Source organism: Notothenia rossii, assembly GCF_949606895.1.
Source record: "Notothenia rossii genome assembly, chromosome: 7".
In the NCBI taxonomy this organism is placed as follows: Eukaryota; Metazoa; Chordata; class Actinopteri; order Perciformes; family Nototheniidae; genus Notothenia; species Notothenia rossii.
The window spans coordinates 8,591,437-8,615,873 of NC_136905.1; the positions used below are offsets into that span (position 1 = coordinate 8,591,437).

The 24,437-nt window shown below is 43.3% G+C and overlaps 2 protein-coding genes across 2 annotated transcripts in view; one reads left to right on the forward strand and one right to left on the reverse strand.

Annotated features, from left to right (window-relative positions):
• Window positions 1-4,519, forward strand: part of cicb (capicua transcriptional repressor b) — a 42,970-nt gene extending 38,451 nt beyond the window's left edge. Inside the window, exons 15-17 of the mRNA XM_079640916.1 lie at window positions 247-411; window positions 708-839; window positions 2,672-4,519. Of these exons, the coding sequence (XP_079497042.1) occupies window positions 247-411; window positions 708-839; window positions 2,672-2,961 (587 nt within the window). The 3' untranslated portion in view covers window positions 2,962-4,519. The remainder of the gene's footprint in view (window positions 1-246; window positions 412-707; window positions 840-2,671) is intronic.
• A 2,392-nt stretch (window positions 4,520-6,911) lies between these two features.
• Window positions 6,912-24,281, reverse strand: znf526 (zinc finger protein 526). Its single transcript, XM_079692334.1, has 8 exons — window positions 23,591-24,281; window positions 22,448-22,884; window positions 21,394-21,572; window positions 14,295-14,390; window positions 13,456-14,213; window positions 13,158-13,326; window positions 11,515-13,065; window positions 6,912-8,313 (listed from the first exon to the last, which is right to left on the reverse strand). The coding sequence occupies exons 2-8, from the start codon at window positions 22,743-22,745 to the stop codon at window positions 8,140-8,142; spliced, it is 3,225 nt and encodes a 1,074-aa protein (XP_079548460.1). The 5' UTR covers window positions 22,746-22,884; window positions 23,591-24,281; the 3' UTR covers window positions 6,912-8,139.
• Window positions 24,282-24,437: the final 156 nt, after the last annotated feature.

The window sequence follows — 24,437 nt, forward strand, 5'->3', positions numbered from 1 at the left end:
AATTTTTTAAACCACGTATTTATTTCTAGAGTCACAGTAACCCAGTGCCAGGAAAATAGATAAAAAGATCTTAGTCGTAGTTTCCTATAAAGAGAGGAACATTGTTGCACCGACTGTCGTACCTGCAATCACTTGGAAAACACATTGATCAATAGATCAGTTAGAACTACACTCGTTCTAAGTGAGTTACATGATGCTCCCTTCTGGTTTATTCGTGATGAAACCTGATAAATACATCAATGTGATTGAAAGTGTGTTTCTTCTCTCTGCTTGTAGACCTGGACTCAGCCACTGATGAGCAAGTCTCTCCGAAGAGAAAGAGCCGGCGGCGCTCGAGCTGCAGCTCTGAGCCGAACACGCCCAAAAGCGCCGCCAAGTGTGAGGGAGACATCTTCACCTTCGACAGAGCAGGTGACGCACAGAGAAGAGTCCACATGTGCTTCAGTTAGGGTCCTTGTGTTCTGATATCCTAACTCTGAGTTCTGGATAGGCAGTGTATTGATAGATGGAAGTGTATATATATGAAGAGCAGGTTGGGTGCCCTGTTTCTGTTTTTTCACTTGACTTTCTTTGTAATGTTTTATCTTTTTGTTTAATGATGTTTATGCTTATGACATAAACAAAGATGTTTATCATAGTAAATAGTTTCCTGTTGACTGAACCCCCCCCACCCTGTCTGTCCCTCCCTCCCTCCCTCCCTCCCTCAGCCACAGACGGAGAAGACATCCTGACAGACATGGAGTTCGACAAGGTGCCGTACTCGTCCCTGAGGAGAACTCTGGACCAGAGGAGAGCGCTGGTGATGCAGCTGTTCCAGGAGCAGGGCTTCTTCCCATCAGGTGAGACACAGAGAGAGAGAGACAGACAGACGGACGGACGGACACACAGACACACAGACACACAGACACACAGACACACAGACACACAGACACACAGACAGACAGACACACACAGACACACACAGACACACACAGACACACACAGACACACACAGACAGACAGACACACACACACACAGACAGACAGACACACACACACACAGACAGACAGACACACACACACACAGACAGACAGACAGACACACACACAGACAGACAGACACACACACAGACAGACAGACACACAGACAGACAGACACACACACAGACAGACACACAGACAGACACACAGACACACAGACACACACACAGACACAGACACACACACAGACACACAGACACACACACAGACACACAGACAGACAGACAGACACACAGACAGACACACAGACACAGACAGACACACAGACACAGACAGACAGACACACAGACAGAACACACAGACAGACACACAGACAGACACACACACAGACACAGACACACACACACACACACACAGACAGACAGACAGACAGACAGACAGACACACAGACACACAGACACACAGACACACAGACACACAGACACACAGACTCACAGCAAGCGGTATTTCTACTAGAACTAACATTTCCTTCTTGAGTCAACCTGCTGATTCAATTTTTGGCCCATTTTGTTTATTTTCTCTTACTATAATGGACAGCATGCACAAACACTTTTGTAATACACAATTGTTTCATTTATTTGTGTATAAATGTTATTACAACTTCTGCGGCATCGTCCTGCCTGCCACACACCTTCTGACCAATCACAGTGCAGGAGGACAGGAGCCATTATTACTCTGAGCAGCATGCATGGCAATGATCTACAATATCAAATATTGTATTATATGTATGTTTACATATTAGTGTGTGTGAGGACCCCAGGAAGAATAGCCAATGCTCATAGATGAGAGTAACACATGCGTCACTTCCGGGCAAAAAAATCACGGCCCGCCCACTTTTGGGGGGAAACAAAGCTGTCATTTTGAATGGCGGTCAATACAAATTCTGAAGTTTTTGCCAATCCGATCAGAAATGTAAGAAAACCGTGGATTTGTGGATCTCAGAGAGCCCGATTACAATGGCCAGACAGGCAAACAATTACATTCAATCATTTGAAATCGACGATCGGCTCGATATATGTTAAATATAGCAGTAGGCGATCGACGTCCATAGATGAGAGTAACATCTACGTCACTTTACGGTCCCGCCCACTTTGGGGGAAACCAACGCTGTCATTTGAATGGCGATCGAGCCTGAAGCCAGAGCTCTTCTTTTACTGTCCTTTGTTCTCAGAGGAAGTTCAGAAACACTGAACTCTGATTTGTTTTAATGTTTGAGGTGCAATAAACGACACAGCAGCTTTTTGGCATGATAAAACTATTATTTTCCGCCTCACTCATAACAGCTGGAGAAATTACCGCCTCGCCTACTGATTTTAATTTAACCATATATCGAGCCCGATCGTCGGTTTCAAATGATTTCATGTAATTGTTTGCTGACTGGCCATCGTAATCGGGTTCTTTGAAGATCCAAAAATCCACGGTTTTCTTAAATTTTGATCGGATTGGCAAAAACTTCAGAATTTGTATTGACCGCCGTTCAGATGACAGCATTGTTTTCCCCCAAAAGTGGGCGGGGCCGTAATTTTCGCCCGGAAGTGACGTAGGTGTTACTCTCATCTATGCTAGTGCTAATGTGGATCCTAATAAAGAATAAGTTCCCACTTGGAGACCCTGACTCACGTTGTTTTTCTTTTTGTTCTGGTGTTTCCAGCTCAGGCCACCGCAGCCTTCCAGACTCGATACTCGGACATTTTCCCCACCAAGGTGTGTCTGCAGCTGAAGATCCGGGAGGTGCGGCAGAAGATCATGCAGACGGCCGCGCCCTCCGACGTCTCCGCGTTAGGCATCCCCGACTCTCTGTGCTCCATGCCCGGCCCCTCGGGCTCCCAGGCAGGGGAGGTCTCTCTGCGGGGGGGCGGGGACCTGCAGGACGACGACATGGAGGGGGGGGCGGAGGGGAGCCCTGAGGACCCTCGGGATTCACACGACTTTTCAAGATGAGGGATTGCTGACAGATTAGACCAATCAGTGACCGTTGACGTCACACATTTCCACCCCCCCCCCCCCCCCCCCACCACATGCTTTTTATAATTTTGTATTCTTTTAAATCACACCCTCCTCTGGTCTGATCATTATTCCTTTCTCTGAGATGTTTGTATGCAATGTTTGGCCTTTTGTTTTTGGGTAATGTGTCTTATACCAAAAGAGGGAACTGGCACAAAAGCACACATACACTCACACACACACACACGCATCCTACAAACTCTTAATTCCCACACTTGACTCAGCTAGTGAACGAAGGACCGTTGTGAGACCCTCTTACCCCCGCTCTGAAACGGTTAAAAGTCAGCAGTTTTAAAACACGGACATTATGTTTTGATATTTGTTTTTAAAAGAGCAGTGAGTATCTGCTTGAGGAACAACGTGTGTTTTAGATGAACTGTTAGTGTGTGTGTTTTGGTTCCTGCTGACATCAGGGGGCTGGGCCCTCAACAGCCGGAAACTATTTGATTGAGAAACATCACCGCGGACCTGGAGAGAGATCTCCTTTTTATTGCAGACCTTCAGGGGAGGTCGAACCGGAGGGACTGAAACAGATTGACTGAGACTCATGTGCCATCATTCCTGCAATTTCCTGTGTGTCCGAGTCCTCCCTTCTTGCGGTGGCACCGGGCGGAGCATCCTGTGCCTCTCTGAAGGAAGGAGGTGGGAGTCAACGGCACATCCTGGCTCTGAGTCCTAAAGGTCTGACACGGCCTTAATCCTCGATTGCCAAGCAGTTTTATTCACTTTTTTAAAATAATTTGTATTTAACATTGTCATATTCAGTTTGCTGTTGTACTATCCCTATGGTTATTATTATTATTACTCTTTATATCATTGCAGTGACCCGGTCCTTGGTTCTGATGTTTCCTTTATAAGATTTCTTGTTTTTATCATTTTGGAGGCAGGTGAGAGAAGCTGCTGCACACTTCCTCCTCCGTAGTCTTCCCTTCGCCGGCCTCTCGCCTCGGCAACCAGTTTGTTTTTTAAATGTGCATTTCAAAGAGGAATAACGTTTTTTAAAATTATTTCAAACATAATAACGGTATGTTTTTAGCCTCTCTAAGTTTGATCTATAGCCTCAAGACTTGTACATCTCCTTCCTCCAGCCCTTTCCTTCCCTCCTTCCTACCTTTGTCACTTTATTGCTCTCTCCAGACCTTTTTAAGACGGGCGGAGAGGAAACTGAGGAAGAGAGGGAGGGTGATGAATCAAAAGCGAGCGGTGGGATCTACTGGTTGTCTTTGTGCAAGACTTGGTGTGTTGTAAATAATTACTGTAGAGTCAGTAGACTCGTTATATTATTGATAAGGAAAAATCTGTCATTGACTTTTAAGAAACGCATTACCCAAGGTAAAACACATGAAAAAAAACAAATAATAAATATGGCTATTAATGTTTTTGTGTTCTACTCGTTGTTTTGCTTTTCCAGTATACAGGAGAGGAATTTATATGAATAATTTAAGTTTGTATCTGTATCTTTCAGTATGCAAATAAAAATAGGTGTTCAATTAAAGTGTTTTATCGTGGAGAACGGGTTTTACTTAGCAGAGATATACAATCAGGGGTCGAGTATGTTCTCGACAAAGGCAACGTTTATTGTCCAGCGACTTTTTATTATTTAAAGGAATATATCACCGCAAAATTAAATACTTACATAATTCCTCTGATCTGTAATGCTCTATCAATCAGTTGTTCTGTGCTAGCGTTGGTGGGGAAAAGCTTAAAGGGGACCTATCATGCAAAATGCACTTTTTGATGTCTTTTATACATAAATGTATACCCGGTGTGTCGGGGAACTCACGCAGCGTCAGAAAATAAAACCCTCTCTTTTACTCCGTACCCAAATCTCTAAAAACGGGGGAACAACGGAGCTGATCCAGATTTGCGTCCGATATGACGTAATATCGGAAATGTGGACCCACGGCCCTATCAGAAAGTTGCTATCAGAAACAATGCCCGACTGTTTTGGACGTAATATGGTCAGTGTTTACATTAGCATCGCTAACACGCAGAGCTAACCTGTACTGGAGAGCATGTGTGAGAAGAAGCAGGAAGTAAAAAGGAACTCACCTTGTGGTATAACCGGCAAGAGAGAAAGCCTTTGAGCTCAATACTGTTTCAGAGATAATCCTTGATAATCCATGATATGGAGTTTCATCACGGCAGCATTTAGTTTAGACCAGGGGTGGGGAACCTTTTTCTTCTCAAGGGCCATTCAATTTTTTCAACATCCTCCGAGGGCCGTACAAATTATTGACCTCTGCTTAAAAATACTAAAATCACAGCCCATTGATTTCTTCTTTCTTTCATGCTGTGCAAAGAAAAAGCAACCTCTTAATCCAGATATCCCACCATGACTCGCACATGCATGCACGTGCAAAAGGGGTCCGGGGGCATGCTCCCCCGGGAAGATTTTATTTTAAATTTTGAAGTTAAATACATCAATCTGGTGCACTTTGAGAGCAACATTAGGAGATCTATGGATACATCTCTCAACACCCATATGAAACAGAACTGTAAGCAGATTTATTTTTCTTTATGGATATTTTACAAATCACTCCACTTTCAAACTGTATTCTTGTTTATTAATAACATTTTTTTTTACTGTCATATAGTATTTTATACCAGACGTATACCACATGATGACCCGTTAGGCTCGTTTTGTGTTCAATGACCCTGACGTTGGCCAGGAGAAACAGGCACTCGCTTGCTTAATTATTTTGCAGTCTATATTTCTTAATTATTTTTCTTTTTTGCGTGTGTTTATAAATTAACTCGAGGGCCGTACCAAATGGTCTCGCGGGCCGTATACGGCCCGGGGGCCGGAGGTTTCCCACCCCTGAACTAAAGGCATTAGGAAAATGTGTATTTTTTAACTTTGTATTCTGTCCCTTTAACTGTAACATGCTCATGAAGTGAAGCTCACATTATCTCTACTAGTTGACGTCATGGATGTATAATAAGAACTGGATACAGCGTGGGAGGCCGGGTCTCGTTATTTCCTATTAGAGCTGCTCATTGAAGACCAAATGACCCAACTTTTAAGAGAGCGAAACGTCACGAAAGTATTCATATAATCCGTTTTTATTGTGCATCCATGGGTAGGTAAAACTCATGTAGTACTGAACACGTCACATGAACGTGCCGGGCGGCGCGGTCCCGTGGGTCAGATCCGCGTTCATAATGCAGAGGAAAATAACTCTCAGAATAACGTTATTAGCACATTTTACAACTTGAGGACCGAATGTTTTTAATAAGGGCTATACAAATGTTCATAATGGGTAGTTTATTTAGTTTACGATTTACAGGCGTCTCTTTCCCAATGTTAGTCAATGGGAAAAAGTCTTTCCGGGCCCAGCGACTGATACAGAAGTGTAGTACCGCCATTTTGCCACAACAAATATTTTCCTCAGAGTCTGGCGCACTTCCTGGAGGCTTGAGAAGAACCCGTATGTGCAGTCACAGAGCATGCGCCCCTTAAGCCCCGCCCCCGCGATCCCACTCTCGGCTCAGTAGAATGAATGGAGAGGGAAAATAAATCTAGATTCGTCCCACTCTCGGCTCAGTAGAATGAATGGAGAGGGAAAATAAATCTAGATTCGGCTTTTAGTGCATTTTACAACTTTAAGGACCGAATGATTCTAATAAGGGCTATACAATAGTTAATACTGGGTAGTTTATTTATTTAAAAAATAATTATCCACCGATTTACAGACGTCTCTTTCCCCATGTTAGTCAATGGGAAAAAGTTGTTTTGGGCCGGATGACGTCACGGACTGATACGGAAATTGCAGTACCGCCGTTTGGACACTACGAATAATGGGCATAGAGTCCGGCATACTTCCTGGGGGCTTGGTTGACATATACAAACTTTAATACATGGCTGTGTTGAATGAGCTCCAGGGTTTCAAATCATGAAAAAACATTTATTGATTTATCTTATAATATACACAACAGCACGTCAAACCTTTTAACAGAAGAAAAATCACATCCCGTTTCATACATTAACCTGTTAGGCCCCAAGGCTGTTTTTCAAAACAAAACAAGTGATATTTTACCTTTTTAGACAGATTTAGCAAACAAAACCCCCTTCTGGGGCCATTTGGGTGGATTTTCCTTATCTCTGGCCCCCCTTCTTCGATTTTGACATGTGACATCTCTTTCTGACCGTTAGAGCCAAAAGAATCCAAGGGAAATCGTCCCGCACACACTCATGTAAAAAAAAAAAAAAGGTGGCGTCTCTGCGTATGCTAGCTTGCAGCAGAGGGGAGAAATATCCCTGCTCTGATATAAAGCAACTGTTTTATTGCTTATGGATTATCAGAACATTTCAAAGGGGACACAGCCACATTGGATATTAACCTATGGATTAACTACAGCATCGTTTTAATGCCATTTAAGACCAGTTTAGACCAGACAAAGACGAAGGTAAGCCAAGTTAGCGTTGTGGGCTACCTAGTGCCACTTGTTTTGATGTACGTTTTTGTTGATAACGTCGCGAGTTTGTATTTTTCAGTGTTGAGGCACCGTTAGAGTCTGTGTCTCCTTGCGATCATAAACGATGTTTTGGATGTGCAGCTAGGATAAGTAATAAGGGAGCTAGGAGTGATTATCGGCACAGTAATAGGTTAGCATTTTTCGCTCAGGGGTCATTTAGATGCTTCTTATGAGACTTGTGTTTTGTTTTGGTAAAAATTGTTTGTATCGTCAGTTAGCTGAGATTATTCCCGTTAATCTGGTATAACACATTAATAGGTTCTTAAATATTAAGATCCCCTGACACGTGTAAAAAAAAAAAATTCCCGCCGGCGGGGACCTTGGGGCTTAACAGGTTTCATAAAAATGAATCATACAAATTTCACGAGGCACAAACATTGGTGCTATTCATAACAATTGCCATATCTTTAATTTCCATAACATCAATACTGATCCCTCATAGTCTTATAAAAAGTGGAAGATTAATTACTTTGGTCTGTTCGCTTAACTTAACATCAATTCTGACATGTTATAGCTTATCCTGCAGTACTTCATCATCTGGTTCCAGTGAGTCTGAAGTGGAAGCTGAACCCCTCAGTAGCCTTCGTTAGAGTCAGACTTCAGACTGAACTCAGAGAGGAAAGTGTGTCTTTGTCCTCAGAGGAGCTGCAGTGCGTCCACAGAGACCGTGTCCATGGCCAGGCCGTTCTCCAGAGCGCTGTGATAGATCTCCAGCGCCTGCTCCAGCGGCAGCGTCCCCCCCTCACTCGTCTCGATGATGGCGATCGTCTCCCCGAACTCGTTACACATGATGGTCGGAGTGCCCTGCGTCTGAGAGGAGGAAGCAGAAGCAGTTCAACTGAGAGCAGGAAGTTTTATTGATTCATTTTTTTATTCCACACATGGCAGTTATTTTAAAACCAAACACGTACACGTATCCTTTTTTGAAAGCGCATGGTGGGAAGGAGCAGGGAGAAGAAAATCTATTTGACCTGCCCCTTCTTACAAAACAATAAAATCATTCTCAGTTGCTTACAAATACTGAAACATAAAACCAGAACACAATCAAAAGTCAACTTCATGTCTAATTCCACTTTCTTTATACATTTTCTTAAACATAAACATTTTATTACAGCCAGGGCTCGAGCTTAAGGACGTCCCGTCGTCGAAAAAAATAGTGTCGGGGAGGATAACAAATAATTTTGGGACGAGTTAAAAATACTCTGCTAACTCTACTACAAACGGTGATGAAAATGAAAGCGACTGCACGTTTTGTGTAGCACACAGTTATTAAACCTCCTTGTCAACATAAACACACGCACAAAACATTTAGCAACCTGCGAAATACACACACACACACACACACACACACACACACACACACACACACACACACACACACACACACACACACACACACACACACACACACACACACACACACACACACACACACACACACACACACACACACACACACACACACACACACACACACACACACACACACGAATTCCTGGCCCGCAAATTCGCGGGTCTAGCTACAGTATGTACTGAGTGTGTGTTTTTCGCGGGTTGAGTGATGTAAAATGACAATGGTATCCCGTGGAGGAATTCTGAAATGTTTTACCGTTACATCACAAAAACGCAGAACCAGACCCTGGAGCGCCTCTTTATTTACTTACTCCTCTTCATCCCCTATGGGTAACAAGGCTGAGATGAGAACCCTCCATCGTATTTAGTCCTTAGCAATATGCTGCGCCTCTCCCCATGTATGGATGGGTACCGAGCCCCGGTATTAAACGGGCTCTGCCCGGGCCGGAATTATTTAAGACAGTGGTAACATTAAGCTCCGACGTAATCTGACTTTTTATCGGTACTGGAGACATTTAAAAGATATATGTCATATGTAGTATTGCTATATAAACATTATATCGCAGTTTTAGTTTATCCAACTCCGTTTCTAACATGCAATAAGACTACAACATGCGTCTATGATGTATTTTCGAGCTTTCCAATCCAGAGGAGGTCTCTCTCTCCCGTCTGTGTGCGAGGGGGCGGGGCAGTTTGTAAAGGTCTCCTGACTGTGTTACAGACTGTCCTCCTGGTTAGTGGTTACTCTGGGTTCTGTCTTCAGGACAGAGTGTTGGATTTTTTTGTTAATTGGATGGGACTTGATTTGATTCAATATTAGTAATTTTCTCGTTTGTGTGTTTGTTTAAATATATTTGGCCTTTGTTCATGTGATTGACTGATTTACTCAAATAAAAAGGTTGATGAATTATCATCTAATGATTTGTATGATGTTTTATTTATGTTAAAGGTCACTTTGAATGATTTTAACTAATGATAATGTAGAAAAACTAATATTTTAAATTCGGGACGGTCCACATTAATTTTGGGACGGCTTAGATTGTATTTCGGGACGGTTCCGGGAGGATGGTGAAAGAACTTAGTCGAGAGCCCTGATTACAGCCCTTTAAATAATTCGGAAAATAATTCCACTTCTTTACGACGAGAGACACTCATCTGCTTTAAAGTAGTAATGCTTAACATTTCGATTTCCTCCTATAATCCTCTGAAATTAAAACAAATTAGTTTTGTATATTTTCTGGCAGTATTCTGTTTTTTGCTCTATGCATAACTAAAGCCGTCTGTAAGTCTATTAAATCTCTAAGATTAACAAGTACGTAGATATTTAAAGGTGCTGATTCAGTTTCATCCTTTTCAATGTTACATTTTGCCCACCCACAAAATGGTGAAATTGTATATTCATTACTCGGAGTTATCTTTAAACAAAGAATACAAAAAATAGAAAAAGTCTTTATGAATGGGGGCTTGTTTAACAGCAGCAACACTTCATCAACACTTCTGTTCACTAACTCACAACTCGTGCAGTATAATCCGAGCTCTTTTGGGAAGAAGTGAGCATGTGAGTGGATAAATGAGGATAACGTTTGAATGTACTGAACCAGTTTGAATAACAGGAGCTTTAAAATAGCCAGTCTACTTTCACCTTGGAGGCCTGCTAGAAAGGTTTCTCAGCAATTCAAAGTGAATCATTGTTATACAAATAGTAATTTTGTGGGTTAGCTATTCCTTTATTACAGGGGTGTCAAACTCAAATACACAGTGAGCCAAAATAAAAAGATGGGTACTAGTGGAGGGCCGGACTGGTTCCATGTTTATTGCAAAACTTATTCAAATGAACTCATTGCACATATTAAACCTGGAACTAACAAAGCTTAAATTATTGCCTATAAAAACAACATTAAACATTAAATAATCAGTTGATTCATTTCTTAAGGCTCTATCTGCAGAGTCATTTCTTATGATTACATTTTCCCACAGGCCAACAACAGCTTCAAAAAAACTATTTCCCCTCAAAGAGAAAACCAAACATGCCCTGTTGTCTCAAGAAAGAAAGTGCAGAAGGAAACATCCATTAAACTCAGGTTGCTGCTCTGTGATGCTAGCTCAAGCAGATACTTGGCATCTCATCTTGGGTGCAAGGTAATCAGGTAATCAATGTTTGGGCTCAGGCTCTGAGCTGAGGAGAACCTCAGGATGGAGTGAAGGTGTGCGTGCAATATACCGGCGGGCCAGATCTAATAGGAATTAGAAATTATCCTGCAGGCCGAAATTAAATCCACCAAGGGCCTGATTTGGCCCCCGGGCCTTGAGTTTGACACATGTGCTTTAATAGAACTAAACTTGGCCCATATGGTAGCTAATGACTTGCTCTTCTGATGAAAGTTGCATGTTTTTGTCAGAGATTTGAGAGTAGGATGTTCAAGAAGAAGTGAGCGTATGACTGGATAAATGAGGATAACATTTGAATGTACTGATCGAGTTTAAAAGACAGGAGCTTTAAAATAGACAGTTTTGGTATACTTGTTAAACCTCTGAGGCCTTTTTCCAGAAACCTATACCACTAGTAATTTTGTGGGTTAGCTACTCCTTTAATGGTTAACCAGAAAAAACGAAATGGCTTTTTCCCCAGAGATGTAAGAGTAGGATGTTCATTCTGACCTGCTGCAGATCTGAGGTCTGTATCTGGATGATCTGCGGCTGCCCGTTAGCCAGCTCCACCGTCGCCGGGTCGACCACGGCCACAGCAGAGCTGGTCTCCATGGCGACGGCCGCTTCGTCCAGCCTCTGCTGCCGGGCGTGCGTCTTCTTGTGGTTCCTCAGGTTGGAGAAGGTCTTGAAGGCTTTGCCACACAGCGGGCAGACGTGTGGCCGCTCGCCCGTGTGTGTGCGCCGGTGCTCCGCCAGGTGCATGCTCTGGATGAAGCCCTTCCCACACACCTCACAGCGGAACGGACGCTCGCCCGAGTGTGTGCGCAGGTGCTCCCGCAGGTGTGTGTTCTGACGGAAGCGCTTGCCGCACTCTTGGCAGGGGAAGGGCCGCTCCCCGGTGTGGACCCTCTGGTGAAGTGCGACTCCCGAGGAAGACACAAACAGTTTTCCACAGATGGGACACTGGTGGGCTTTGGTTCTCTTCCCTGTGGCGCAGCGCGTTCGCCCGGGGCCCAAAGAGAAGTGACTCAGTCTGTGGAGTCGCAGGTTGGCTGGAGAATTGAGCTTCTTCCCACAAATATTACAGTCTAAACCCCCACGCGAGAGACCGCTTGAATCCCCTGATTCTGTCTCTGCTGAGGTGGAGGGCTTTGAGCTCAGATCTTTCCCCGCCACTGCTTCTGTTTCTTTGTCCTCTTCTGTCCCCGTACCGGGCTGCACCAGGGTGGGGTGCAGCTCCAGAAAGTGTCCCTCTCTCTGTCTCCGGGTCAGGAAGCCGGCCTCGCAGTGGGGACACGGGAAAGGCGCCGGAGACCCCTGGTGTTGGGTGTAGCGATGAGCAGCTAACTTAGTGGACCAGCGGAAGGTGGCGGGGCAGTCGGGGCAGCAGAGCGTGGCAGCGCTGGAGTGCAGCAGGCTGTGCTGACGGAGGTTGGACGACTGGGAGAAGGAGCGGTGGCAGACGTCGCAGCGGTACGGACGCACGCCCGAGTGGATGAGTGTGTGCCTGGTGAGGTTGGCGAGAGACGAGAAGGTTTTCCCGCAGTCGGAGCACTGGAAGGGCCGCTCCCCGGTGTGGGTGCGGATGTGGTTGCGCACATGGATCTGCTTCTTAAAAGTCTTTCCGCAGATGCCACACATGAAGCTGCGCTCGGTGACGTGGGTCTTGCGGCGATGGTGAACGAGCTGCAGCTGGGAGGGGAAGGTCTTGGAGCAAGTACGACAGGAGAAAGAGGTTTTGTCTGATGAGGCAGGTGGAGAGACAATAGCTTTGACGCCTCCTCCGGTGTCACCCAGGGGGGCAGAGTTAGTGACAGACTTCTCCTGCTGGGGCTCGATGGGGGTGCCTTTAGGTGGGGCAGACACCTCCATTTCAATGTCTTCCCCCTGCTGCTCCCCTTCCCCTCCTGTCATTTCTGGATCTTGTCCAGGTGTACCCATCTCTTCCTCCTTGTGAGAAGTCAGTATGTTGATCTTCAGCTCAGTAGTGTGTGAGTTCTTCTCTCTCGCCCTCTGTAGGATGGCGAGGGTAGAGAGAGACACTCTTCTTGGAGCCAAGACCTACAGAAAATAACAAGCATAAGTAAAATGAAATGCTGTTGTTACTCTGAGGTTGTGAACTAATTTGGAGGGGCGTCTGCTTATGTTACTACCGTGGAGGTAGGGGCTGGTGTGTCAGCTGAATTGCGGTGAATGGGGGCTGGTGTGAGGGCGGAGTCGCGGTTGAGGTGGGTTCTGCGGTGGTAGAGGTACTTGGTCATGTTGGTGAAGGTTTTGTTGCAGAACTGACACTTGTGGAGGGGGTCTGCAATGTGGGACTTCCTGTAAGACACCGGGAGGAAAAGATAAAACAGAAGTGATTAAATAGACGGTTTTAAGAATAAAGCTTTTAAGAATCAAGCACTTCAGTCCAGCCTTGATCCATAGTAGAGATCAGTAAATATATCTTACCTGTGCATGATCAGAGTCATCTCAGTGGTGAAGCCGGTGCCACAGTCCACACACAGATACCTGGCCACGCCCGAGTGTGTGCGCATGTGTGTCTGCATGGAGGTGGCCTTCTTGAACACCTTGCCGCACTCGGGGCACTCGTGCGTGCCCTGCTCGTGCACGCGCCTGTGAGCCGCCAGCCTGTTGACGGAGGTGAACGTGCGGCTGCAGAGTTCACACTGTTGGGGCTTGGCCCAGACTGCGGCTTTCTTCTCTGCCACTCTGATCCTAATGTCCTCCACCTTCTCCGTCGCCTCCTCCCTCCCCCGCACCTCCTCGAAGCCGCTCATGACGCCTGGCTCCCCGCTCTCTTTGTCCTGACACAGGAAGTGCTCCCCCTGGTGCTGGAGGAAGTCCTCCGGCGTCTGGAAGAGAAGGGAGCATTCTGAGCACTCATACGGGTGGATGACCAGCACCTCTGTGGCCTGCTGCTCCTCCCTCACGCTGGGGGCCAACCTTAACTCCAGTCTCTGCACCCCGTTCTCCAGGACCCCCGAGGACCCCCGGCCCAGCGCAGGCAGCAGGGGGGGCAGCTTGGAGCGGCGCTGGCTGGGCGAGGAGGAGTTATCTGCCAGAGCCTGAGCAGTGAGGATCTGCAGGTGCATGGTGGCAGAGCCGGGGGCCGCCGTCACCGGGGGCAACAGGGTGGAGCGGGAGGGGGCCGCAGGTTTGAAGACAGGCTGACGTGTCTGCTGTTGCAGCTGCTGCTGAGCGAGAACCTGGAAAACACACAGAAATGACCTTCAAACCCTTTTCTGATTGAATTCCTCTGTGGCTTTCTGTTGACATTCCCCAGGTACCTGCGCCAGGATCTCCCCCGCCTGCTGCTCACTCAGCACGTAGTTCTGCACGTTGTTCAGAGGAGTGATGGTGCCGTCCTCCTGCAGCACATACTCCTGTTGTCAAAAATACACAGATTACTACATTGTTGGGTTCCCACAGCTTCTTAACCCTCAAATTCAAAGTCTTTCTGCTTCATTTCCCTACATTTAGGAACCAAAAACAGCAAAGTTTGAGAATCGCATCAAAGTGAATTATAGTTGAGAATTTTTTGAGACAGCTCTTGTAGAAAACAATCAAGCTATTGCAGGGACATGAAGACAGTGTAAAAGTATTTTAAAATGATCAAAAAAACATTTTTAATCTTGCACAAAATATATATATGTAAGCACTTTCAACGTGTCTGTTTTGGTCTATTTTCAAAAACGTTCAAGGCCTTGATATTTTCTTCTTTATATTCACAAGCTTTCGATGATTTAAAAAAAGGACAATCGGGAACCATTTTATATTCAATCAATGTAGTGCATTCAATTAACCTGTTGAGCCCCGAGCCTGTTTTTCAGGTTTCAGGCTCGAAAAGGACATTCCCAGAACAAATGACCATATCTTCACTTCTAAAAAGGGGTAAATTAATAATCTTTTTTCTCAAAGCAAGGTTACATCTGTGAGTTGGATGTAGAAAAGTCAGAATCAACATAGATGTTTTTATTTTAAAGTAAATTCAGATTGAACATTGTAAAAAAAGTAGTGTCGGTCCAAAAAGAAAACATTACTTATAGTGAAAACCACCCTTGAATGAAGGGATGGTAGACTAAAAGCTTTAGGAATCCAAACTATAACATACTGTATAATAAGTACCCTGTATCAAGATTGATGCAAAACAAGTGAAGTTTGACCTTTTTAGAGAGGTTTAGAAAAAATAACACACTTCTGGGATCATTTGGGTGGATTTTCCATATCTCTGGAACCCATTGGTCGATTTTGATGATTGACATATGTTTTTAACCGTTAGAGCCAATAGAATCGGGGGGACGTTCATCTAAAAATTTCCATTGAGGAGTGAGAGTGATGCGCACGCAGTTTGCCCAAAACCGGAAGCTGGGTTGTAGCCCTCATAGCAGCTAATATGAAATCTCAGTTTTTGACAAAAATGGAATGATGGATTATCAGCAGGGATGCAAACTCATCAGGTATGAAAAAGGTGACAAGGATCCGAGCCCCCGGCTCCCCCACCCCATGGAATATCGGCTTTAAAATGAGGAATAACAGAGGATTTTAGCCGTCAGAACAACTAAAGCAGTTAATAATAACAGAAACGCCAAAGAGTCACATCTAATAGAAATATATAAAAGCATTTATTTTAATTGTGGAGCAGTCAGTTTATAATTTTGGCAGCACTGTTGAGCATTTTGAAAATGTATTTTCAGGCCTCTGTGCAAGGCTTAAGTCTTTTTATCTTTATAGCCACTGGTGTAAAGTAACTAAGTTCATAAACTCAACAAGTACTATACTTGGGCACAATTTTGAGATGCTTGTACTTTATTTAAGTATTTCAATGTTTTGCTACTTTGTTCTTCTACTCCACTACAGTTCAGAGGTACATGGTGTACTTCTACTCCCCTACATGTATTTAATACCTTTAGTTACTTCATAGATGTGGATGAATGATGTGAAATATAATCAAGTGTTAAATCAGACTTTAGTTCCACCTGGAGTAAATCCACAAGCTACCCTGCAGTATACAAAGTCATTCAAACTAGCTGCACCTTTAGCAGCTTTGATAACACTTTAATGATCAATCATTATAAAACATATCATATCTATTATTCTGAAATGGACCAATCTGCACAATGACTACTTTTACTGTCGCTACTGTCACTATATTTTGATGAGAATACTTTCTACTTTTACTTGAGGAACATTTTGAATGCAGGACTTTTACTGTAAAAGAGTATTCCTACACTCTGGGACTATTACTTTTACTCAAGTACAAGACCTGAGTACTTCTACTTTTACTCAAGTACAAGATCTGAGTGCTTCTACTTTTACTCAAGTACAATATACAGTGGGGCAAAAAAGTATTTAGTCAGCCACCAATTGTGCAAGTTCTCCCACTTAAAAAGATGAGAGGCCTGTAAATTTAACTATGAGAGACAAAATGAGAAAAAAAAAAAAAATCCAGAAAATCACATTCTCTGATTTTTAAAGAATTTATTTGCAAATGATGGTGGAAAATAAGTATTTGGTCAATCACAAAAGTTCATCTCAATACTTTGTTATATACCCTTTGTTGGCAATGACAGAGGTCAAACTTTTTCTGTAAGTCTTCACAAGGTTTTCACACTGTTGCTGGTATTTTGGCCCATTCCTCCATGCAGATCTCCTCTAGAGCAGTGATGTTTTGGGGCTGTTGCTGGGCAACACGGACTTTCAACTCCCTCCAAAGATTTTCTATGGGGTTGAGATCTGGAGACTGGCTAGGCCACTCCAGAACCTTGAAATGCTTCTTACGAAGCCACTCCTTCATTGCCCAGGGTGTGTGTTTGGGATCATTGTCATGCTGAAAGACCCAGCCACGTTTCATCTGCAATGCCCTTGCTGATGGAAGGAGGTTGTCACTCCAAATCTCATGATACATGGCCCCATTCATTCTTTCCTTTACACGGATCAGTCGTCTTGGTCCCTTTGCAGAAACACAGCCCCAAAGCATGATGTTCCCCCCCCCCATGTTTCACAGTAGGTGTTCTTTGGATGCAACTCAGCATTCTTTCTCCTCCCAACACGTCTAGTTGAGTTTTTACCTAAAAGTTCTATTTTGGTTTCATCTGACCATATGACATTCTCCCAATCCTCTTCTGGATCATCTAAATGCTCTCTAGCAAACTTCAGACGGGCCTGGACATGTCCTGGCTTAAGCAGGGGTACACATCTGGCACTGCAGGATTTGAGTCCCTGGCGGCGTAGTGTGTTACTGATGGTAGCCTTTGTTACTTTGGTCCCAGCTCTCTGCATGTCATTGACTAGGTCCCCCCGTGTGGTTCTGGGATTTTTGCTCACCGTTCTTGTGATCATTTTGACCCCACGGGGTGAGATCTTGCGTGGAGCCCCAGATCGAGGGAGATTATCAGTGGTCTTGTATGTCTTCCATTTTCTAATAATTGCTCCCAAGGTTGATTTCTTCACACCAAGCTGCTTACCTATTGCAGATTCAGTCTTCCCAGCCTGGTGCAGGTCTACAATTTTGTTTCTGGTGTCCTTTGACAGCTCTTTGGTCTTGGCCATAGTGGAGTTTGGAGTGTGACTGTTTGAGGTTGTGGACAGGTGTATTTTATACTGATAACGAGTTCAAACAGGTTCCATTAATACAGTTCACAAGTGGAGGACAGAGGAGGCTCTTAAAGAAGAAGTTACAGGTCTGTGAGAGCCAGAAATCTTGTTTGTTTGTTAATGACCAAATACTTATTTTCCACCATAATTTGCAAATAAATTCTTTAAAAATCAGACAATGTGATTTTCTGGATTCTGTCTCTCATAGTTGAGGTATACCTAGGATGAAAATTACAGGCCTCTCTCATCTTTTTAAGTGGGAGAACTTGCACAATTAGTGGCTGACTAAATACTTTTTTCCCCCACTGTATATATACTTATACCACCTATGTTTATAGCCTATTAAAAAAACTATTAGAAATAGAAGGCTAAAGCTAACGTTAGCAGATAGTGACAATGTATGCTAGCTAGCTAGCTCGCTCAATGATTCCTTAAATAATATTGCCACAGAAAAACTTTTCAGTTCACATCACGCTCTGCCGCTCCGACAGGGAGCTCTGCTCTGAACACCTGAACGGCCCGTTCTAACAGCTGTTCACCAGCGGTCCAGTCTGTGCCACAGTGACTCCGGACCGCACAGTTAATATTAACGAACGCACCCGTAGGTAATGTAGCTGCTGAAGCTAGACCATCATCTCGGAGCAGCAGAGCCTTATTATACATCCATGAGCAGAGCCGACAGGCAGGAAGACTCAAGCACACAGCTCGCGCTTCATTATAATATATAAAAAAAGAACACCATGCGTGTCATGATGGCACATAACAGCTCACGGCCGCAGATTACTCCGGGTCCCAGACCCCCCCATACCCCAAAAATATTTTTATTGCAGAACTACATGAATCACACAAACGACCTATTTTGGATTCAAAAGGGCGAATTTCGACGAAAAGTGAAAAGTTTGCATCCCTGATCAGTAATCATTTCAAAGTGACACAGACACATTGGATTAACCTTCAGCAGCGTTGTTATCGTTTCAATGCCATTGAACACAACTTTTGATCAGAAAAACAGCGAAGGTAAGTAGGCCTGTCGCGATAATCGATAAATTGACTTATCGTACGATAAATAATAATGGACTCGATAACTTTTCTGAGCTCGATAAATGGCCGTTTACAATTCATAAAGATGTGACCAGCATTTTAGCCTGGAGCGCTGTGGCTGCCAGGCGTGCTGTGAGGGGCGGGGCTGACACACAGCCAGGTCAGAACACTCCGCGTGCACGTGCAGCAGCCAAATTAATAATATAGCGTCAAGCGGGAGACAACGTGTGACTTACTCGCGGGGAATTTAAAGTGAAATGGAATTGGTTACAAAACCTAACGACACATCTCGATTCTCCGGTGTGGCAGTATTTTGGATTCAAACCAAATCAACGAGGCGAACCTACGGACTTGAATGAGCCGGGCGGTGTGTCGCATTGGTTTAAAAAAGGTAGCGACAAAAGCAGGCAATACCACGCATTTTAAACCACCTAAAACACAACCACCCCATTCCGTTTTCCCAGCTGGGAGCAAACACGGCAGCTGGAGATGGAGAGCCCCCGCCCGACAATGCAAACATGTTGGTGTTCCTTGCTCGAAAACTTAGAAAAACAGATTTGGATATGGCCTGTTGAGGCATCTGGGTGTTTGACAGTGGACTGTACACTTGACTGTTGTTTTAAGGAGTTTTTTTTTGCTTGTGAGATAATGTGTGCTCATATTTATTTATATATATATATATATATATGAGAGAGAGAGCTCTGTTTTCCAGCCTGACTCTATTTAATTTATTGTTTTGGTTGTGTGTGATTTCATTTATTTATTATAATTTAATTAATTAGTTTTATTTATTAATTTATATATTTTAATATTATTTCACATTTCATTTGCAATGTTGAATGTTCAATAAAAAGTTATGTTTGAAAGGATGTACTTGAATTATTATTATATATTATCATTATGTCTAAAATGGTCTTAAAACGGTGCCGACAATATTATCGTTTATCGCAATAATTTCCAGAAAAATTTATCGTCCAACACAATAAATTATCGTGACAGGCCTAAAGGTAAGACATATTTGCCGTTTTGGCTCCGTAAAGCTACGTGTTGTCTGGGTTTGCCTGAGCTGCCGCAAGTTTTGATCGCTCATTGATGATGATACTTATACGTCTAGAATCTGTGGAATCTGAGCTTTAAAATCTGATATCTTGTTTGTGCAGATCCGATAAGTAATAAAGTATTTCTACCGTGAGTTCTAAGCTAAGTGGGTTAGCATTTTTCCGCTCAGGGCTAATTCAGAGGCTCGGCGTTAGAGTTGTGTTTTGTTTCGGTAAGAATGGTTAATATCGTCGGTTAGCTGAGTTTCTTCCCGTTTAGTGGGGATGACACATTCATAGGTTGTTAAATGTTAAGAAGCCCTCAGACGCGGTTTCTTGCAGATGTTAGGTTTTTGGCTCAAGAGGAGAAGTGAAGCTTGAATGTTATTCTATCATCCAGGCACTCTGATTCATGTGTTTTGATTCTCTAAAAATGCTTGAAGCCGAGGACTGTGGTGTTTGCGTAACAACCATTCAAACTAGTATTTTCTAGAATTACAGTGCCGTTGCAGCAAACCAATCTGTGCTTTCCAACACAAAACCAGAGACTCGTTGAGATAAATGTTTCACTTTGAAGCACTTTGAATGCACTCAACCTCATGAAGTGAATGTAAAGTCAGAAACGTTCCAGGTGTCTTCATCGTGCAGAGCTTTTGAGCTTTGCATGTTGGCTCAGCACAGTGGAAAGTTTATGCGTAAATTACAGCTGTTACCAAATGTACAGCTCACATGTACGGTTGTTCCAACATCACCTTCCCTCTATAATGAGAATCGACCTCAGTGTTGGCCGCCTCGATGCACACAAACGCTGCTTTAATAGTCTGGGACAAAAACTATTAATGGACGATTCCTTTCATACTGAACATAAATCTAGTTCAAAGATGTGAACGTGTCAAATCTAAATCTCTCCGGTCAAAAAGAATTTCCCCTTAGCGCAATACCGCATCAGTTGCGCCACTTATGTGACAGAAAAGAAGAGTATGTGACAGACAAGAATAGTCAATTCTAATGTCTAGCATGTAATGTGGAGAAAGAGATGTCCTGTATGGGTTGATTGTGCGTTGATCTGTTGGTAATGCCTCGGGGTTCCGGTCGGCATGTAAACAAATGCATAATGCTGCGCTATACTTTGCGGCCTCACCCGGTTGCATAGCGACGCTTATTGTTTAGGTGTATTTTAATAAGCAGGTAGTCATATCATTAGCTAGAACTAGATCTGATCGATATGGACATAAACGCGAGTAAAATCTGACGGGAGAGAGAGATCAGCTGCTGCTGACGAGTCGACACGCAGCTCTGCATGATCACATGCAGCGGTGAGCGTACAAAACACACACTTCAGGTTAGAATATCACACGTAGCTATTTTAATTACCTCTCAAACTACCGTAACTAGTTATAGATATGTTTAGTTTTACTGTCGGGTCACTCATTACTGGATCCGCGAGCTGCATGAGATACTGACGGGCTGTCAAGGGAGGGAGAGAGCGCTCCGTTTATTATTCCCGTGTTATTGTAAGTTACTGTACACTTTTGAATAATGTAGTTAATCTACTATAATTAGTTTGTTTTAAAGCTCAATAAATAACAAAGAAGACCTTTGACCGGCACTTTTCAAATTTTCTCCGGAAGATCGAAACTTTAACGGACATGTTGACCGGCAAAAAAAGATTCTAACAGAAACTCTGATTCATACGTTAAATAATTCTCCTCACCATGATCTCTGTGTTGCTCTGCGCGTTGCTGTGCGTGCTGCTCCTGCTGTGCGTCCTCCGATGCTCCAGCCAAGTGTCCGGGGAGTCAAAGAGAGCCAGACAGTCCAGACACTGGTACTGAACGGGCCCCGAAATCTGACCCTCGGACCCTTCCTCTGTCTCCAAAACCTCACACAGCTCTGAAAGACAGTCATACACACTGACAGTTAGTGTTGAGTTTCACTATGCTAACTTTCACTTCACCTTTAATATATTTCACTTATGCTACTGTTTGCTCGTCTCTTTATATGTTGCATCATGCATCGGCAATGCAGATTCAAAATTCAATGACTTTATTGTCATATGCACAACTGCTAGAGCTACTTTTTATTTGATTTAACTTTTTTAAATTTGTAATGTTATTTTAGAAATATTTTGGACACTATTTCTTGTGTCTTAATTTCTGTTATTTACATTGCTTTGTGTTTTTTATGCTGCTGCAACGCAAACATTTCCCAAATTGGGATCAATAAAGTACCTACCTACCTACCTATCAATCCATCCATCCATCCATCCATCCATCCATCCATCCATCCATCCATCCACCCACCTACCTATCCATTCATCCATCCATCCACCCATCCACCCATCTACATATCTATCTATCTATCTATCTATCTACAGCGTCGTTGTTTGAAATGAAAATCTTAAAAATAATATACTCCTCCAGCAAAACAACATACAAACAGTGCTCAATTAAATGAAATAGCGTGAGAACCTAACATTGTATAAGATGCACATCAGAAAAAAAAGAGGACAATGAGAAGCGGAGGGTTTCAATGTATACTGTTCCCTTATTGCAGATGTCTACTACTCCCTGTAACTGCAAGTATATTTCATTGCAACTGGTGAAATGTCCTCAACTGTCTTCTAAAGAATAACAAATAAAAATAAATGTTCGAGAACCTAATGGTGCAATTATAAATACATATAGAATAGAAAATATCCCAACCAATATCTAGACAAAATCCACGTTTTAATGATTGCTCAAAATACACACAATCAGACCTCTCACCTTGGTGCTCCACCTCCATCCCCGCCTCCCTCATGTGCATCTCCTGGTGCTGCAGCAGCTCCTCTGGGTTCACCAGCAGGGCCCCACACTCCAGACACTGGTACTGCTGGGTCTGCCCCAGCTCTGGGACGCCATCGAAGTGCATGACCTCCCCTCCCTCTCCTTCTGCATCACCTTCTTGGCCCGTGTGGATCTGCTGGTGGATCAGCACATCCTCCAGGGTGTTGAAGAGCTCGTGGCACTCGCTGCACATGTACTGGTGCTCCACATACTCTGTCTCCTCCTGCTGCTCCTCCATGCTGGTGTCTATGCGTATTAATGTGTGTCTAATGTTGGTGTCAAGGGTTTGATGAAAGATGACGTCTTGATGTGGAATTTCTCCAGTGTGTCCAATGAATTAAGACTGTGTCATCAAGAAGGCCAGTGTAGGTGCAAATCTGTGGTAAACAAAACATTACAATGTTAAAGCAACAGAGGGTGAACAAGTAATCAGATCTTGTACTTGGTGTATTGCTGGTAAAGGTGGAACTCATGTAAATTACTTTATTTACTGCTGGGTAGCATGTGTAGCTAAAGTCTTATTTAAGTGTTGATCATATTGTTTCTCATTTATCTATATCTGAAAAGTAACTGTAGTGGAGTGAAAGTACAATATTAACGTCTGAGTTTTGGTGGAGTAGAAGTAAAGTGTAACATACAATGCAAATACTCAAGATAAGTACAAGTACCTCAAAAGTATACTTTAGTACAGTACTTGAGTAAATGTACTTAGTTACTTTACACCAATGATAAGCAACAATACTAAAGTAGTAGTTATGAACCAGTCATCGAACGATACATCGAAATAGCCTACATGATTTCACTCTTACTCTCAACGAAACATGTGCTATTAGTATGTACAATTAAAAGACCCAACAGTGTTTACATTCATCATTTTTAAATAACCCCGCGAAAAAAGCTCGCGTTGTTCTGCCGTTAGCCAGATAGCCGTTGGCCCTCTAATGCTAACAACACGAGCGCCACTCATTAACAACTTGCAAGTCATTGTCTTGATTTTTCTTTCAAATGTGATTCATATCATTCTTTACAGTGTGCCATTGCATATGGAGAGCTGTTGGCGGCGCTCCCTCCGATAATGCAGACCTGTTTTCGGCACCGCGGTTTCCTGACGGCAGCTCCCCGGTTCGGCGGTCCGTCAGGCGGCGCTACCCACTTTTCCCCGAAGCTCAACGGCTGCGACGGCGGGCCCTTCTTTCCCTTTAGCTCTCATTTACTCTCGTTGGACGATCCCTCGTGTGTTCACCTCTCTTCGGTCACACAAAGCGTACGCCCTTTCTGTTAGTCCCGTGTTACCATGTATGGCTTGGAAATAATTAAATATGAAACATGTCCGTGGGAAAACGTAATTTCAATGCATGAAATGAAGCGTTTGTCCGCCGATCGACTCCATTCTTGTGATACGAAGTCCCGCCCAATGCGGTAGTCTCAAAATGTCCGAGTCTGTGATTGGATGGGCTGACTGTCGATCATAAAATGAGTTTTACTGCTGGGTATTGTAGTTTTTTGTCGACTGTTAACGGAAAGTTTTCTCTCGGTTTACTGCAGTTGATGGATGCCGGCCTTTTCCAGAATCATTCTTATTCAAACTTAGTTTAGTATAGTTACCTAAACACAAACAATTAAATAAAACAAACTAACATTCAAGAAATTATTTTTAAAATAGTGACAACCCTAAGCAAATTAACACTGACCTAAAAAGTATAGGCTGAAGCCTCAGCTTATTACACCTACCCTTTTTACACTAACTATTTAGTCAAATGTTCATTCAAAGTACACACTAAAATCGTAAGAAATAAACAAAACTAAACAAAAATATAAATTTATAATGCTGTGTATTTTTGATTGAAAATGTATTTTGGTAACATGATTCATGTGTTTTCCAAAATATTTTTTAATTGAATACATATTTCAAACAATTATCATTCTGATA